General features: G+C 43.7%; 1 protein-coding gene across 1 annotated transcript in view; it reads left to right on the forward strand.

The window, feature by feature from the left end:
• The window catches only part of PKHD1 (PKHD1 ciliary IPT domain containing fibrocystin/polyductin), a 261269-nt gene that overhangs the window by 103745 nt on the left and 143804 nt on the right, over nt 1–13720 (forward strand). The window contains exons 37-38 of the mRNA XM_069805584.1: nt 12241–12448; nt 13404–13561. Of these exons, the coding sequence (XP_069661685.1) occupies nt 12241–12448; nt 13404–13561 (366 nt within the window). The remainder of the gene's footprint in view (nt 1–12240; nt 12449–13403; nt 13562–13720) is intronic.

The following is a 13720-nucleotide window of genomic DNA, read 5'->3' on the forward strand; positions in this document are numbered from 1 at the left end:
GTCAGAACAGAGCAACGATGAGTTTCCATAGACCTGTTTAATCACATAGCCCTTCCCGTCCTCAGTAAGATACTCCTTGCTTTCTTGAGGGTGCTGTTCAAAAACATTTAGGTGGAAATGGTTTAGGTGAAAACTGTAGTTTCACAAAAGGGAAACATTCAACAGGACTAGGTCACTTTCAAGGATATTTCCTACTGGAGAAAATAAAAATTATTCACTTTGTCCTCTTGCTTGGAAAATATCAGATTTTTTTCCCTATTGGGAGAAGGAAAAGGTGTTTAATTCTATTATTTTGCTTTCATCTAGACTTTCATAATATTATTTTTAATCTTATATCTGTTTCATGTCAACATTTGTACACTATTGAAATGCAATGTTGTACAGAATAAAAATCAAACCCCCTAAACGCCCCAAAGTGACATTAGTCAAAAAAGTGTAATAGTTCCAAAAGTAATTTTTTTGTGGAATTTTTACACTGTGAAAGATGTTGAAGGTTTGGCCTCATTTGAATTTGAAGTGAAATCACATCTGGCTAGTTGTAAACTTGGATTTCATCCTCCAGAACCCACGTATAATGGGGAAGCACCACCCATATTTTCATGAGAAGTGGAAGAAGTCAGAGAGATACTGAAGTTGTGTCTACCTTGGATGAGTGGGCCACCAAACAGGTTAAAAGCTGATGTTAAAAAGCTGAGCCGTGACTCATCTCTATGCATTCCCAAGTGCTCAAACAGAAAATAACTGCTGGAAAATATCGCATGTCCTCACGTTGCAGAGGCAGCACCCCAATCCCCTGCCTCGGTGGTACACAGCGTCGGAGCCTCTCCACGAAGACCTCTGCCCAGGGCCAAGCACACGATAGTGCTGCAAGTGAGATGGCACGTGGTGGCTTTGTGCATAAGGACCTACGTGAGGGGATGGGGTAGGTCCAAATGTCTTGTCTCGGTCTGCCCATTGCTTGTGTAAAGCTTGTGCCTGAGGCTGGGTTTTGTCCCACACGACGGGGACATCAGACAAGCTCTGGTTTGAGCCCATGCTCAAATCCAATCTAAAATAGCCAACGTGATCCTGAGCGCCCAGCACCGAGGCTGCTGCAGCAGTCAAAGAGCTGATAAACTCTTGGGTGTCCTAAGGGTTAATGAGCAGTTATAAATTAGAAAGGACCTCCTATTTTACTTCAGGGCATGAATGAAAAGCTTTCTGCGGTGGTAGGAAAGCTGTCTGCATCTCCCCAGGAGCTGCCCACACACAGCAGTTTGTCCTGCAGGACTGTACGGGGGTGGAAAGACATCTCCCAGTTTCAGGCAGAGACATCCCTGTCTTTCTAAGCTGTGTAGCAGGAAAAAAAAAACCAAAAACCAATCTCCTTTCATTGCAAAACAAGCTAGAAAGGTTGTGCAAATGCTTAGGGAATATACCTAGGAGTGGAATTAACAGAGAACAAAAGTAAGCTGGAAACCTTCAAGTCCAGAGGGCTGAGGGCTCACAGTTCAGGGGAATTGTTTTTAAACACATATGAAAACAGAGGGAAGCAGTTCTCATTCTTCCTTTTCTGATTCCCTACACTTCATGGCCAGTGACTGGACCAGGCACTGCAAGAGTTGGGGTAGCTGTGGCATTTTTCTAAAAAAGTCCTCATCAAATCCAAGTTGAAAGAATTTTGCCAGGTCCTTAATTAAAGGTCTGGGACTTTAAGGTCCATTTGACCATAGAGATCTATAGAGGCACAGCTGTGTGCTATCCTGACTATGGAGGCTTTCTGGAAAAGATTTTCTATTCCTTTTAACTTAAGGAATTTTTTACCTTATTATTTTTTATGGTTTGTTTTATTAACTGAAGCAGCAGAAGGAAAAAGTCTCTGTCCTTAATCCAACAATATATTTTAAAAAAAATTATTTTCTGAAGCACCCGTTTCCAATGGCTGTATTGCCATTTATCACTTCGACATTTGGAAATTTTAGGAATGGCCAAGCTAAGTTTGAGTAGGCAGTGCAATTTGGATAGGGAAAAGGGAATAATAAGGGACTAGACAGTGGAGAGGAGGCTGGATTCCTTAGGCAGTCTGACACCTGAAATGCTGCAGTAAATTGTGTTGTGTTGTATTACTGTTTTTTTTTTCCTTTTTTTTTTAATCATAGCTATAATTCATTGAATTACATTTTTAACTCTGTCTCTTGCAAAATTATTTTTGTTTTGGGGAATGTAAACTGCTTGTTTCTTTCACTTTGTTCATGGCAATTGAAAGATCTTATTCTCATTTACACTAAAGATTTACAATGTAGCTGCAACAGATTGACAGATTATCTGCAGTATAACTTGTATAGTCACAGTAAGTAGATTGTGTGTCTGAGCCCTGCAGTTCTTGTAAATTCCTTTTGTGGTATAAAGGGATCTCATTACCTCAACTTTAAAGCGCCAATAAACTGTCAAAAGGTGTAAAAGAGCTTTACAGTTTGTCAACACTACAAACAAACTGTGTGTTCATAACCCAAGTTAATTAATTTGTAGTAAATGGGAGCGAAGACGAGATGCAGCAGGATCCTGGCCCTGTGTAGTCAGAGGAGAAGGGTTCAAAGCCTGCTGTCCCATGCCAGAAAAGGAAGATTGTTTAGAACATTTAAACAACTTTGGGGAGAAAGACCAACAGTCCTATGGCAGGCTTAGGGCTGGAACCAGTCCTCCAAAAACCCATGTAAGGAGTCTAGTTTCTACCAACACTCCTGTGCATAAGCCAGACTCTCCAGCTCTGCCTAACTCTGGATGTGCCTCATACTGGTTGCTGTCAGGCTTGGTTAGGAGGTTCCCTGGGTATCGGAAGTTAGGTGACAACGTATACTCCAAAAAGTCTTATTTTCAGGTCAGGGGCATCTGGTTTTCATCTAGGCAGCATGTCATCTAGTCACGTAAATTCTTAGACCTGGACCATCCCATAGATGTAAGGTGGAATTCATCTAACTAAACAGAAATGTGTGAAAGGCAGAAGTTCCTTTCAGAGCAAACTGGTGGTTAGGGAAATCATTAGGCAGTGAGATCTGAGGTTTCAAACGCCTTCTGGTTGCCACCGGAGTAAGAACAGGAATGCATCTGTGGATGCAGATTGCAAGAGGATAACTTGGACACAGAAGAGTGCCTGTGCTGAATATACTGCAGGGAATGACTGTTGTATCTTGAAGAAGCATGTTCTGGAAACAAACTAACAAAGTTGAAAGATTATGGCCAGTAACTCTGAAAATGCTGGAAAAAACAACAGCACCACAGGACAGCCTTATGGAAGAAGCTGAGTTGAAGAATGAGAAGACCTAAAGACTCTCTTTATATGCATCACCATTGGATTGATATGTTGTAGATGTGCGAGAAGCTGGTGACCACAAATGCTTAGCAGAGGTGAGCACACGTTTTGTTCAAATACAGACTGATCCCAAGAAAGCCTGTGGGTTGGGAAGAGAGTTGGAGACAAAGAGGAGAAGCAGAGGTGGAAATTGAGAAACTCACGGGGAGAAATATGAAGGTGTATGTAACTAGGTGACTGAACGTCAGTCTTGGAACACAGCACCCAAAGGACAGCATGGCTGGAAGAAAGAAGTGGTATCAGCAGCCTTGGCTGAAGTGAAAGAGAAGTCAGGAGTCCAAAGGAACATTCTCCAGAAGGAAAACAGTAGACAGAAAAAGTACAGATTGAGGGAAGACTTGGAAGAAGGCAGACCACGAAGTGGGACCTATGCAGCAGAACCTGACAGGAAGACCTGGAAGTATAAAAAGAGACGTGGAGGCTGAATCTGTGGATGGAAGAAATGAGAACTTGGGCAAAGCAGGCTGAAAAAATCACTCTGCCTAAGGTTGGCTGCTCAAGCCACGTGCCTTCACAAATCAGCTGGAGAACTGGTTAACAGTCAGTTTTCTCTGCCCATGCCCCATACATTCCTGAAGCTATGTGAGGAAGAGAAGTAGTAGTCTGGGAGATGTGGCATCAGACTGAGACACAGAAAGGAGGAAGGGAACAGGTTTGAAGGAATGACAGGAGAAAGGGCAAGGCTGTGAGATTTATGTGTTGACTGGAATTGCCCTCTGGGAGAGATTGGGAGAGGTGAAGGACAGGAGTTATAAGAAGCTGAAAAGAAAGAAGTGGTGGATCAACAGGAAGAGAAGTGTGCTGGCAGTGGCTGTTGGAGACTGAAAAAAGGCTGGAATTTAATGGATCACTTTCAGTTCAAAGGAGAGCTGTTGTCTGGAAAGTTATTCCCTGGAGGATGGATATTGGTAACTGTGGTATCAACACCTCATGGTGTCCTGGCAGAGAGCTGGAAGTGACTCAGGGGGCTCTGACCTCCTCTTTTGGTTTTGATCTGCTTCTCAGACCAGGGCAAACTAGCTGCTTTTCAGTTTATCTGTTTGAACTGACTCAGTTTCCCTTTCTTGTAAAATGGTACAAGGCATTTGAGTAGATGCATTTGAGCCACCTGCCTCTGGAGCTAACATCTGAACAGTGAGCAGTAACTGAAAATGCTATCAAGAGTCTAAGTGTTGTTTTTTTAGATGTGTTAGATTATTCCTAGCCGGAATAGGAGGCTTCATTTTTGAGAAACTGGGCTGGCTCATAGGAAACTCACTTCCCAGATTTATCCCAGATACTTGTGCAACCCCAAACAAGCCACTTAACCCTTCTTCATCTCCTCCGCACCTTCCTTTGTGTACAATGAGATTAATAACTTTCTCTTGTGGAGGCCTCACCCATGTTTGCCTGGAGGGAAGCACCCAACTGTAGGCTCCTCAGGTCAATGGGTGCTGTGGTAGGACTTGTCTATATCCAGTGGAGAGACTCCCATTAAGTCTGGCCCTAGCTATCTGCACGTGCAGAGTATCTAGCATGGTGGGCCTTAACTTTAGTACAAATAATAGATTACAAACTATGCACCTCCTTTGGTGACGAGTGTCAATCCGAGTTTCTCTTCTGGTGGAAGCTGGAAGGCATTCTAAGGCAGTGGGCAAGAGGTGATTTTTTTCATAAATTTACCAGGAATGGGTAAAATGAACACTTCAACACTTCCTAACTGTCCGGTCTGACAAACAGAGACTTTAAAGGAGTTGTTTTGTCTGAAACAAAATTTCCCACTGGGATAAGGAGTGGGATCTGGAGTGGCCTTTCTCAGCAGAGATCAATGCCACTGCTTTTTTGTCTCTCCCTCTCTCCTTTTCTGCTCTGGAATGCTGACAGAAAGACTGGAAATGTGCTCAGGGGTTATAAACGAGAGGAGGGAATCAGTGATCAGGGGAGCACAGGTCTGTGCATCTGTTCAGACCCAAGGAAACTTGTAGCTTTGTAGGGGCAGCCACTAGTCAGGGCAGCCGGAATTTCCAAGGCTCCTTGGCCACTGAAGTGCTTCTGAGTCACTTCAGGGCAATCCCCCTGCCTGAATTAGGAGACAACTCCCCTGAGCTTGTAGTGGGACAGACAAACTCCTCCAGAAGGTGATTCAGAGTGTATAGGCTCCCCAGGAGCCTATTTTTCCCATTGACTATAGGATGTGTCTCCTAATTAATTAGCTTACAACTGCCTCTCCCTAGCCTGTAGTCATTTTTTTTCAGAACCCTCTATTTCAGTGTTTCCAATTGCAGCAGCAGCTTCTGCTTTCAAAGCTGAATGACCAGAGATAGCTCTCCAACACCCAGTTTAAATTTTCAACACCCATTGAGGCACCCAGTGTACACCTGGAAGAGGAAATTATATTCATGTCTTTTGTGATCAGAGGATCATAAATAATGACCTAATTTATCTAAACCTACAACACTCGGTACAATCCACACTTTGCCTACTGTAGACAGACTTTCTTGTAACCCTGGAGATTCTAAGACATTTCTGTAAAGGTCAAATTCTCATCTCCAGTTGAACTACTTAGGACTATGTGAAATCAGTTAGTGAGGTCATGCAGCATCCTACATAGATTTATAAATTGTTTTGTGGTGGGGGGTGTAAGAAATTAAATTTTTACTTTTTTTCTTCTTCTCTACTTAACTTAGAAAAGAGAGTGGCATTGTACCCATCAGAATTGCCTTGTTCATAATAATTTTGCCAGGTCTATACAAGACTGCATCTTCACATCATGCTTCTAATAGGAAGCATAAACCAGTGTCCTGGTGCCAAGATGTTCCTTATGCTACAATTTGTGATTAATTCACTTTGGAATTTGCTTTCAAGTCCCTTGCAGTTTTAGGTTGCCATTTGGTAACATAGTTCTGCTCTGCTCAGCATTTAAGGGTGTTCCTATTAAGTAATTTAGTAAAATGTTCAATTCTTTCTTTGCCTGCAATAGCATTTCAAGTCTAAAGGCTCTGTCCTGTCCCTTTAACATGAAGGCACTTCTGCTTTAGATCTCAAGATATGTTTTTTTTCCAATCTAGGCATAGTTAATTATTAAATATGAGTTCAATAATTAAGGAGTTATACAGATTCATCTATTTTTCAGCACTTTTGAGTGTTTCTGCTTGCAGTACTTTTTGGGGGAAGAAATAATTTAAATATACCACAGCTGTTGGTCTTTTAAACCTTCTACTCTCAAACAAGTCATTTATTTACCTGTTGCACAGCCCAGTCCCAATCACCGAAGGTTACTTTATGAACCTTGCATGTTTTATCTGAAATAGAGTTTGTTTTCAAGGGGAAACAAGAAAGAGGGCTCTGGGCCTGCAAAGGGTGGTCCTGCAGATTGCAGAGACAGGGATCTTTGTTCCAGGGAATGCCCCTGAGCTGTTCATGATCTTTGTAGAGAGTCCATTGGTTCTTTGAAGCAGAGAAGCTGCAGAAGACCTCTGGGAAATGCAGCTTGTCTCCCAGCTGGAGATCGTTCCCTCCTGACATGTTCATCAGCACATTTCACCTCCCCATTTAAAAGCTGGGCGTAGAAGTGCCTCTGGAAAGTGGTGTACCCTACCCAGCCAGCCTACCCCTGGTAGGTGAGCAGAGGCCTGGAAAGTTCTTCAAGAAGGAACAATTTGATTTGGCTGTCTGCTAGCTGTTTGGCTGTTCAGTTACCTGAGTGTTAATATAAAGGACCATTTCAGGCACGCTGAATGGTATCCAGGGTATCTATGTGGGTCTGGCAGATAGGACAAGGGACTTGCGTCAGACCAATGTCTTTCTGGAGCACCAGATAGAGGCCAATCGTACATCCAAAATGACATGTTTAGGCACTTAAAATCAACCCACAGCGTATGACAGGCTCTCACCAAAACCATAGCGCTAGGAATATGTTATAGTTAAGGCAAAGAAGCCTCAGTTATGGTCCCTACTTGGTGAATTGAGCAGAAAAGTATCACTGACCAGTTCCTGTGTGTCACTCATGCTGCTTAGAGTAGAGGAGAGTTTATCTGCAGGTGGTGGTGTATGTGGGAATATAAATGCAAAGCAAGGAAAGAGGAATCTGCTACTTTTTTTTTTTCCCCTATATATACTAAAAGTATTGGAAATTGGAAGTAGATCTTACACATACAAAGAAATACCCCACCCCACCTAAATTATCAGGAAGAAGGTAAAACAGACTGTGGAATGGGAGACAGAGAGGGAGGCTGTGAGAGCACAGTAAAAAAGAAAAAGGAAAAAAAAGGGGGGGATATTTGGATACCTTGAACACTCTTCTTTTAGAAGAAAAAAAATCTTGAGAGGATTTTCCTTAAAAAATTTTTTTCAGAACTTGGAAGAGGAAAAAAGCTTGAAACAAGCCTTTTCCATTAGAGCATATTTTGAATGCAGAATGGTGGTTTGCACTTCTTAATGATGAGAGTTGTTGCCCAGCAGTGCTGCTGTAGTATGTGTGTGACAGATGTACACAATGGGAGTCAGTTGTGTGTCTGGCCACAGATGCATGCAAGCACACATTAACACATGCACACAAATCAGTACTATAAACAAAATGTCCAGAGCTGGAGAAAAATTGTCTGCTGCTCAACATGCAGATGGCTGCTGTCAGTCGTTCGCTTTTATGTGAGTCCTAAAAATTCACGAGGATCTCTCAATGAAAGAAGGTAAATGAATAAAGATGATGAGACTGCTGCTAGTAAAAGAATGCACATAGGCTGATATCAAGAGGGTTTTTTTTTGAGCTGGCTAAAGCTGTGTTGAGGATGAGGTCTCACAGGGAAAATCTTTGATGTCTGTGCTTGTGAATGGTGCAAGGTGCGCTTTGGTTATGTCTACATCAGAAAACTGTGTGGCCCGATAGAAGCAGGTCTGTAGAGTGAATGATATAGGTGCTGAGGATGCAGGCACCACACTGTATGTGTTTTGGGGGTTACTGTAGGGTCATTCTAGCCTGGTTCCATTAGTGTCCAAAGTGTATTATATGTCCTACTGCATTACAGCTTATCATAGAGTCATAGAATGGTATGGGTTGGAAGAGACCTTAAAGATCATCTAGTTCCAAGCCCCCTGCCCTGGGCAGGGACACCTTCCACTAGATCAGGTTGCTCAAAGCCCCATCCAACCTGGCCTTGGACACTTCCAGGGATGGGGCAGCCACAACTTCTCTAGGCAACCTGTTCCAGTGCCTCACCACCCTCACAGTGAAGAGCTTCTTCCTTACATCTGATCTAAATCTACCCTCTGTCAGTTTAAAGCCATTACCCCTTGTCCTATCACTACAGGCCCTTGTAAAATTCCCTCTCTGGCTTTCTTGTCAGCCCCCTTTAAGCGGCTGTAAGGTCTGCCCAGAGCCTTCTCTTCTCCAGACTGAACAACCCCAACTCTCTCAGCCTGTCCTCATAGCAGAGGTGCTCCAGCCCTCTGACCATCTTTGTGTCCCTCCTCTAGACTCGCTCCAACAGGTCCATGTTCTTCTCATATTGGGGGCCCCAGAGCTGAACACAGAACCCCAGGTGGGGTCTCACGAGAGTGGAGTAGAGAGGGAGAATCCCCTCCCTCGACCTGCTGGTCATGCTGCTTTTGATGCAACCCAGGATACGGTTGGCTTTCTGAGCTGCAAAGTTTCTGCAACCAGAGTTTCTGCATTAGTTTCACCTGAGGGAAATCCATTTGATGCATTCCAAAACAGTTCCATGATATGAACTGAAGCACATTAAGTGAAGGATGTCTGGGAGATCTGCTTAGCTGTAAATTGACAAATTTCAAGTCTGATTTGAGAAAAAAAAGAAAATATAGTAAGCCAGAAGTATCTCAGCTACGTTTAGATGACCATCACTGGCATACAGAGCAGGTGCTCAAATATACTTCAAGATGACAGAGTATAAAGACTTGATTCTTCCCTTTTTCATTCTGCTGTGAATTTATTGACTTGGAGGTGCTGCTCCTTATTTCCATCTTCATTAAGGTAAGAATTGGGACACTAGATTATAAACAACGAGAAAGTGAAACAGGATATGGAGAGAGAGAGAAGCTTGCTTAAAGTAATTTCACAACGATTTATTGGATGCAACTTCTACCTTCAGTGATTTCTGGTGTTGCTACTTTTCTATAGTCCGACCAGGGAGGGCAGTAACTTGTTGTGGGCTTGTTTTGGGTTTGTGTGGTGGGGTTTTGGTAGTGGTAGAGGGGCCGCAGGGCCGGCTCCTGTGAGAATCTGCTAGAAACTTCTCACAGGCTCCAAGTCGGACCTGCCGCTGGCCCAGGCCGAGCCCCTCAGCGACGGCGGTAGCGCTTCTGGGAGATCGGATTTAAGAAGGGGAACCTGCAGGGAGTAGGGGGATTGGAACGTGAGAGGAACCCCTGTGCAGATCCTGAGGTGAGTGAGGAAGGAGGGGAGGATGTTGATGCCCCCGCAGCCCGCGGTGAGGCGGCAGGCTGTCCCCCCCAGCCCCTGGAGGGGAGCGGGGGACCGGAGGCCCACCTGCAGCCCGGGGAGAGAGGAGCCCACGCCGGAGCAGGGCCCGAGCGTGGAGTCCTGCTCCCCCTGAGGAGGAAGGAGCGGCAGAGACAAGGGGTGAGGAACCGACCCCAGCCCCCAGCCCCTGTTCCCCAGGGAGAGAGAACCGGGAGTGGGCCTGAGGCGGGAAGGCCGGAGGGCTGGAGGAAGGTGTTCTCAGGTCGGGTTTTACTTCCTAATAGCCTTGTTCTGATTTGATCGTTAGTAAATTAAGTTGATTTTGTTCCTTCCCCAAGTTGAGCCTGTCTTTTGCCCGTGATCGTAAGTGGTGAGTGATCCCTCCCTGTCCTTATCTCAACCCACAAGCCTGCCTTTATATTTTCTCCTCATCCCACCATGGCCGGGGGGAGGTGAGCGAGCAGCTGCGTGGTGCTTTGTTACCGGCTGGGCTGAAACCACAGCAGGGCTAAAGGTAAATTATGATCTACTGCAAAGGAGGGAAGGAAAAATGTACTAAAGGTGGGTGTGTGAGGTACGTGTTGTCCCCGGATGGCGTTCAGTGTGTTGGATCTCACAGGACCGAGGCAAAAAGACATGTCAAGACTTAAAGCAAACTTCATGAAGTGAAGATGGGAGGGTGAAATGGCAAGATGTTTCATTGCTGGGGCTTGTCGTACACAGACTTGGTAGTATTGCTACCTGATCAGAAAGTAACTCCCGCAACACACAAAGTATGTTTAGAGAGAAGACATTGCTTTATTCTGCACAAGGTGCAAGGTGGAATATTTCCACAAATCGAGCACCCCTTCTGAGGTTTTCAGTCCATACTTGCATACTCTAGTTAAAACACCACGCTTATCTAATACGTATGTTCCACCTAACTATGGCATATTCATTATGTTGAGCAAGCATGACATGGTGTTCTCTTGAGCAATCATCCCAGAGTCTTCTATGCCTGCGCAGGGGTCTCTGGTGATCTTCAGGGGTCATTTGGGGAAGAATCCCCCTCCTCCTTTTGTCCTCCTATGGGCATGCCTCATCTGAGGACACCAGGGTCTTTGTTTCTCTTGGCAACCCCTCATTTTCTCAATGCAGAAGGAGGATGTATGCCCTTCATTAACAAATCTGTGACTCTGAAATGTCCATTATCTGATGCCTTGACTATTATCCAAATATTCCTTAAGCATCCTCTATTGTAATCAGAATCTTAAACTAGATAAGCTTTACCTTGAGTACACATAATCTAAACAGTCCTTGAATAGCAAGCATATAACACTTCTCATGTTTTAGTTTTTTTTTTTTTTCTTTAAGCTGTCACTGCCTTCTTATTTGTTAATCAGTCTTTTGAAGGCTTGAGACATGAAGAGGAGGGATTTTGGGAAACTTCGGTTGCAACTTTGCTATTGCCTTCCAGTGGTGGCCTAAGGCTGCTGATGCAAGGGGTTCTTCTTCATCTTGCAGTCGTGCTGACCTGTGTATTCATGCTGCTTGCCAAACCTGTGTCCCATCCCCACCCCAAGGGATGTTACGTGACCTTCACCTCGCCTTCACCTTAAAGTTGAAAATATGTTTTTGAGTCTAGCCAGACTAAGGCCTCACCAAGAATATGTTTCAGCAGTATTTTCTGAGATTTGAGTTTTCTGGAAAAAAATCAAAATTACAAGATTTAAAATAACATGTGATGTTATTTCTGCTTTTGGATGAAAAAGGCTGAAGCATATTCTTCTCATAAGAAATGTTTAAGCCACTTAACCCAAGATTTCAAAAAATGACCCCTCGTTTTGGATCCTCCATTTGAGACAGTTTTGAGATGACCTTGTGTTGCTACCTGAGCAATCTGTAATCACTCTTAAAAGTTTTTGAAACTGGCGATATTTGTCTTTCCATATGTCACTGAAATGTTACTGATAGAAGCATGTGTTTTTGTGAACACAAGTTGCTTGTGAGCCTAGATTCACTGCACATTGTTGTGGTCGCTTGGCTGGTGTATCTGATAATTCAAAGTGCTCTTCTCATTCAGAGAAGGAGAATGGTCCCTGCAGAGACTGGTTGTCTCCCTTGGTTATAAAGGGTGCTTAGAAGAGAGTTTCTCATATAGAGAAGCCACTTTGGAGGAAGGAAACTGAACCTCAGCTCCCACTGCCTGTTGAGTAAACTTCTTTCCAGCATGTTTTTTCAGCTTTTTGGGACCAATAAAGACAAAAGATATGAAATGAAGATATTGTTTGGAAAGCGCTGCACTTCTGATCCAAGCAGATGTGCACAAATCCTATTTTCTAGCATTAATCCTGTCTCTCCTACACAGCATCAAAAAGAAATGAATGACTGTGGGATCATCCCAGTGAGGCAGTGTTTTCCAAGCATGCAGCTCCTGGGTTTTTTATGTTGATTGACTTGCCTTTTTTTTTTTCTTCCCCCCCCCCCCCCCCAGGCTGGATGCCCAAAGTAGCTTTCACACACTTGAAATCATCAGCTCATGCTAATGATAGACTACTAGTGCTTCAGGAACCTGTTGACTGGCAACCCGGTGATGAAATCATGGTGGGAAGGACGGGCCTTGGAGATGGACAGCAGCAAGAAGAAGTGGCTGTTATTGAGTCTGTGAACAACACAGAGCTGTACCTTAGATCACCGCTCAGGTACACTTTCAAGGGCCAAGGGGATTTCTATAGCAGAGAGCTAAACCAGGGGAAAATTTCATCAAGGTGAGGATTTGCAGTTTCCTGTGGGACATAATAACTATATAAATCCCTTTAACAAAAGTGGTCAGAGATATTTTGGTTCCTCACTCTCCCTAAAGCTAGTGGACGTTCAGTCCTGAATGTTTCTGACTATGTTTAAATTTTGTATCATAACCATGAACTCAGAAAACCTTTGAAGCAGAAAACACCGATGGCCAGTACAGACAAGTGGCATAGGGTTGACAAAGATTTTCTGGCATAGTTAATTCTTCAGAAGCTGCAGTTGTTTCACAAAAAGAGTCTGACTTCTGTTAAAAAAGAAAAAAAATAAAAATCCTCCCTTCTTGACTGATTTACTTAAGATGATTAACACCACACTCAAAGTGAATTACTTCAGTTTGGAAGTACTGCTTTTGTGTTTTCAGTGAGCCTTATGCTCTCTTTGTCTTCTGTACATGTAGATCTTGGACAAACTGTGCTCCTTATCATCATCACCTGGAGCCCCAGTGTTGAAACATGTTAGCTATTTGGGAGGCAACCCAACTCCAGTGCCCAGGAAGATTAATGGTATCATTTTCAGAAATATCTGGGGCTTGAGGAAGAAAATACTAATGTTTTTCACCAAAATATGTTTTGGGAAGATGAAGGAAATTCAGACTGAAATATTTTGGTGTAAACATACATAATCTAAGGAAAATTTTTGAGCTTGAGAGACAGAAGGATGAAAATAAGCATCAGCCAAGGAACAGTATATCTAGCCAATATACATAGGTACACTGGATATGCCACTGTCTGTGGTGAGGAGTGAACCCAGCTCTGGATGTGGGCAGTTGGAGTCATAAGCTGAGGGTAAACATCATTCTTGCCATCTGGCAGGTGCAGATGCTTTTGTGCCTTTTTTGTCTTTCTCTAGGTACTCCCACAGCGTTGGAGAGGAATGGGTGAATGGCCAAAGTCTGCCTCTGAGTGCTGTGGTGGCCCTGATTAGCAGAAGGGTTGTTGTTCAAGGAAATATCACAGTGGAGAGGATGTCACACCTCAGACAGTGTACCAAAGCAGGTGTTACACAAGGTAAGGAGGTCTTTTTTTCACAGAAATGTGCTGAGGAGGAAAATTGCTCCATTAAAATCACATTGTGGTATCACTGTGCATTAAAAATCTTTCTTAATAGGGTAACTTTGAGACATACCAGCACCAGGAAAGTGAGTTTATCTTTCCAAACATTGTTTG

Source organism: Haliaeetus albicilla, chromosome 18 (genome assembly GCF_947461875.1).
Source record: "Haliaeetus albicilla chromosome 18, bHalAlb1.1, whole genome shotgun sequence".
Lineage (NCBI taxonomy): Eukaryota > Metazoa > Chordata > Aves > Accipitriformes > Accipitridae > Haliaeetus > Haliaeetus albicilla.